The 5,302-nt window shown below is 30.4% G+C and overlaps 1 protein-coding gene across 1 annotated transcript; it reads right to left on the bottom strand.

The window, feature by feature from the left end:
- Nucleotides 1-3,226: 3,226 nt before the first annotated feature.
- On the bottom strand, nucleotides 3,227-4,699 carry LOC114188409 (zinc finger protein 572-like). Its single transcript, XM_028076997.1, has one exon. The coding sequence runs from the start codon at nucleotides 4,697-4,699 to the stop codon at nucleotides 3,227-3,229; it is 1,473 nt and encodes a 490-aa protein (XP_027932798.1).
- Between the last annotated feature and the right edge of the window lie 603 nt (nucleotides 4,700-5,302).

Raw genomic sequence — 5,302 nt, 5'->3', positions numbered from 1 at the left:
TTTATAAAAATTTATAAAAAATTTAAAATTAATTATAAAATTATTAATATTGTTTTTTTTTTTGGAAAACTCACTTAAAAAACACAATACTATGGCATTTACAGGAGTTGAAATATCCGTAACTGTACTTGTCATCTTGAGTATTATATTACTTGGATATTCGGTTTTCTAACTTGTAATTCTTTTTTACTTCACACGTCTTTCTTATTCCACAAACTCAACTTCAGTCTCTTATTCTTCATAACATTGTACAGTTAATCACTCTAGTGTGTTTCAATATAAAAACAAGTAGATACCAATTCGCTTTTAAAAGAAATTGAAATTATTTATAATAATATATGTTAGAATTTTAATTATTTGTTTGTGTTGGTCGGTTTCTTTTATATCAAAGTTAAATCAAGAAGACTTTTTAATTAATGTAAGTTTGCGTGATTTCTTAATTAATGTTAATTACAGTTTTCTTTATCAATATTTTAGATATGTTCTGATCAATGTCAAATATTATTTTTTTAACATTAATTTTCTATTTTCAAATTAATGTTAATTAGAGTTATTTTTTATCTATATTGATTAAATATAATTGTTTATTAATGTAAGCTAGGATTTTCAACAAATATTAGTGATGAATTTTGTATACCAGTGTTGACAAAAGTTTTCCACCGTAGTGTTATACTTAGGGTTTTTTCTTTTTATTTAAGTGATTAACATTTGTTTTACATAATATAAAAAGCGATTTTAAGTTAACATTGATAAACTTTTTCAATTAACATTATTGAGATTATTTGCATTGACGTAAATTGAGTTATTTCTCTGTCGTTAGCTAAAATTTTCTCTAGTAATGTTGATAAGGTTACTTTTTATATGTTTGAAGTTTTTATGGTTGATAATGCAAGGGTTATTTTCAATAGACATTATTGGTGCCATTTTACTTCAACATTCAATCAAGTTTTTTTTTTTTTTTTTTCTTAAAATTAGTTAGGAAAACTTTGAGTAAACCTTGGCTAAAACCTTTTTTTAGCAAATCTAAGTTAGGAGAATTTTTTCAGCTAATTAAAAAGTTGACAAAAAAAAAATAAATGTGATGGAAACATCTCTCACCCATATGTTAGTCAAAATAAATATGGTTAATATTAATTAAAAATAAAAATAACCTTAGTCCATGCGAAGAAAAAGGCATTTATTATTAATATTATCTGAAAATATTTTGAAGAAATGTCTTTGAATACTTAAATATGATTTAACATTAAAATAATTTATAAAATTAGTGGTAATTGGAATGCTCCATGAAAAAAGTTCCTAATCAATGTTTCTAATTTCTTTAAAATTGTTCCAAATTTCTTATACAAACTAATATAAGGGGTGAAAAAACTTAAGGCATGTCCGACATTAGCCCTCACACGAGTTCAAAAATATAATTAAATTAAAAATGGTTCTTAAAAGTGAAATAAGTTATTTCATTTTAATTTATTTCCATACACAAATCTAAGAAATAAATATAAATTTCTTTTATTAAAAATAAATAAAAACCAAATAGGATTTATTAGAATAATGAACAAATAGGTACCAGAATAATACTGTTATATATGGACGTATGAATACCACCACTCAGCTGTAGCATAAAACTAATAAATAGTCAGAAAGAAAAAATAAAATAAAATCACTTTGCTGCAAAACTTTTAACTGTTTAGTAGATACATAGATTAGGAGCAATAGACACAAGGTAAGCTAGGAACCTAAAAATTATTAATACAATTAATTTTATTTTATCTAAAATAATTCAGTTATGAAATTAATATGAAGAAAAGTTGTTTAGTTAGTTTAAATTCAGATTAATTTATCTATTACAAGTTTCAGTTCAATTCAGTTATTTTGGTCAGCCTAAGTGAACCACACAAAATGCACCCACATTAAGATTTTCTTATTCTGTCATTGTGAAACCCAAAAACTGGTGTTGTTCAAAGCTAAATTAATTTCTTTGATTTATAACTTGGTACGATAATATGATTCAACTAAAATCAATACTAAACAAAAATAGCATGATTTCTTTGTTCCAAATTAAATACTGTATAAATTAAAAAATAAAGAATACAATATAATTTTTTGATTCCCCTTGATTGCTCTAAATATATCAATTATAAAATATTATATATTTTGAAAAACTAGATTAGATTATATTTGAATTATAGGAAATATTCCTGTAAGATTTATTCAGTAAAATATCCCACTGGACTATTTTTTAAACAAATTCTTGTAGGCACAACAGTTTGTTTTACTGAACATTTTTAAAAGAAATTTGAAAATAGGAATTGATTATTTTTAGTTTGTCTTTACAGTTTTTTTTCCTATGCTGAGATGGTGAAAGATTTATATCCATACGATAACGAGAGAAGTATTTTTTTAACTATTGTAGAATGTAAAAATTATTTCAAAAATAATAATAATAATAATAGTTATTCAAACATAATTTTTGATATACCTAATAATAACATTCCTATTATAATATTTTGGAAATGTAAAAAGTAGAAGTAGAATATTGACAACTGAAAAAAAAAAAAAAAAGCATCATTCGTAGTCAAATTACTTCTAGTTTCTCCATACAGTAGATCCATTCACTTGGCAACAAAATTAAAGACTTAAAATTTGCAACTTAATTATTTTAGAATACAAACATTAAATTACAATTTGAAGAAATTTCATTCTATATATTGTTATAAATTCCAAAAGTCAATTAAAAATGAAATCTAAAAGATGAACAACTAGTTAGGTTTATCTCACTGCAAAACCCATTTCAAAGACATAAAAGCAAGTGGAATTAGTTTTCAATTTGATGAGTTAACCTATGGAATACTGTTAAAAATGATCAGAAAGAATGGCAAAAGTAATTTCCAAACACATGAAAAAGAAATCTATATGGAATACTGTGAAAAGAATGGCAAAAGTACACACTATCAAAAGTATAACACAAACTGATTAAGAAGTTTAATCCAGTGAAGTAATGAACAGTTACTGGTACAAAATTTAAGAGTTCTGCTACTACTTTCTAGTAACGAGAGGAGTCTAGGCTCAGCAGTAACAGTAGAAGAACTCTTAAAATTTTGTATCATAGAAATCCTAAATACAAAGTTCTACTAAAACTTAATAGAATATATAATAAGATTAATATTGCAAGATCAGTAACCAAAAAGCATGTAGATGCAGCAGCAAAATGGAGAACTATAGAGATTGCTTAGTCCTCATCCATAGCACAAGGCAACTCGTTCAGATCGAAGTTCAGCTTCTTGACACCAGAAGATTGACATGGCTGCTGGTCTGCTAAGGTTGTTTCATTAAATAATGGCTCCTCAATCTTGTTCATGTTACTGGAGCTGCTAGAGTTGTTTTGTTCAGCTACAGCTACAGCTACAGCTTCCGAGGGGTTTGGCTCATCAATGCTCACAGTGTTCTTCTCTTTGTGCACTGACCTGTGTCCTCCTAGGCCTTGAAAAGTTTTGAAGCTTTTTCCACATGCACCACATTTATACCAATCTGCTTTCTCTTCACTCGCTTTCTCAGATTCCGAGTCCTTTGTCTTTGAATTCAGTACCAATTTCTTACTGTTCTTCCCTTTCTTATCCATGTTAATCTTCTTCACATCAGAAGCACCAACATGATCTTGCATAGTTGGGATAACTGATTCAGCATTCAAATCATCAAAACTCTTCTTTTTGTTCTTCTCATCACGGTCATGCTCAACCCCAGATTCAGATAAACCCTTGCACCTGTTCAGCTCTTTACCCTCACCATCATCACATTCACCAGCCCCATTAGAAGTGCTTCCCAACTTCAATTCCCCTTTAAACAAAAACTTGATCTTCTTCACCTTATCTTTCTTACTCGATGACGATTCAAAAGTCTTCCTTTTGCGCTGCTTGATTAGGGCTGGGGCAGTCTTTGGCAGAACCTCATCGTTCTTGGGGAAAACCCTATTCCGCTCATGACTGGAAAAGCACTTGGAACAACTCATGTAGAAAAGAGTTTCTGCAGCCTCATACGCACCGGTGGAGCTTCTGCCTCTTGTAGCTTTACAAAGCCAGCTGGGTGAAGTACACAGTGAAAGATCAATCTCATTTCTGCGATGTTGTTCATCGGGTGAGATCAGACGGTGGCCACCATCATCAGCATCATGATCCTCCTTGTTTTTCTCCATGGAATCAGAATTGAGGGAAGAAGACGGAGAATGGTAGTAAGAAGAAGAAGGAGAAGATGAATTCTTTTGAGTCGGAGGGGACACACCCCTCCATGGTCTCTCAGGATGAGACCTCATGTGCCCAAACAAAGCATTCTTGGTGGGAAATTCCTTCTTGCAAATACAACAAATGTGTTTGCCGTCATCATCGTCAAAATCACAGATAACCCTAATGTTACTATCACCACCAGGTTTTGATGCGTGATTATCAGTGAAACGGGTCTTTACCTTCTTTTGTTGCTGCTGTTTCATGAAGTGGGATCTTCTGTGTCCACCTAACGCCTTGCCGCACCCAAAAGTCTTGAAGCAGATATCACACGTACTCAGTTTTGGGGAAGGGTTTTCTTCATCCGCCATTGATTCAACTTCAGCTTTGTAAGAACCCAAAACGGATCTCTTCATCTTCTCTTTCGTGCTGGATTCCAACAACCCGTGATCAGAAACTGCTTGTTTACCATTATCTCGCCGATCCATCTTAGAAACACAGAAAATCAAAGCATGAGCTAGGGTTAAGAAGAAGGAAGAATCTGAAATGAGAAATCAAAGAAGAAGAAAGAAAAGTGCTAGAATCATGCACCAAAGAAACCTTTTTACCTGGAGAGTGATTGAGGAGAGAGAGGAGAATTGATGGAGGTAGAAAATTGTGCCAACAATCCGAAGAACCAGAAACTTAGAGTGTGTTTGTTGGATTATTCCGAAGATTCACAAAGATAAAACTGAGGAGATAAAATAGTCATCTTAACTGAGAAGAGGGGAGAAAGAACACAGGAGAGAGAAAGCCGCAAAGATATAATCTCTCACAAAGAGATGCAGCAATTAAGTGAGTATTCAATATTTTCAAAAATAACAGATTTCATGCTGCCAATGACTCTTTAAGTATCTTAATTAACCCTTTTTTTTTATATCTCTAATATGGAAATATTTTCTAGGTCAAATTATCTTTCAAAGTTTTCGGTCCAAATATATTATTCCACTAATTTTATTCCTTCACCCTAATTATTCAGAAAATCTTTATTTCTCCTGAGAATATTAAGATAATCTCTTTAATATATATATATATATATATATTAAAACATA

This window comes from Vigna unguiculata, chromosome 6, assembly GCF_004118075.2.
Source record: "Vigna unguiculata cultivar IT97K-499-35 chromosome 6, ASM411807v1, whole genome shotgun sequence".
Taxonomy (NCBI): Eukaryota; Viridiplantae; Streptophyta; class Magnoliopsida; order Fabales; family Fabaceae; genus Vigna; species Vigna unguiculata.
This window is presented reverse-complemented; position numbering and strand designations above follow the sequence as displayed.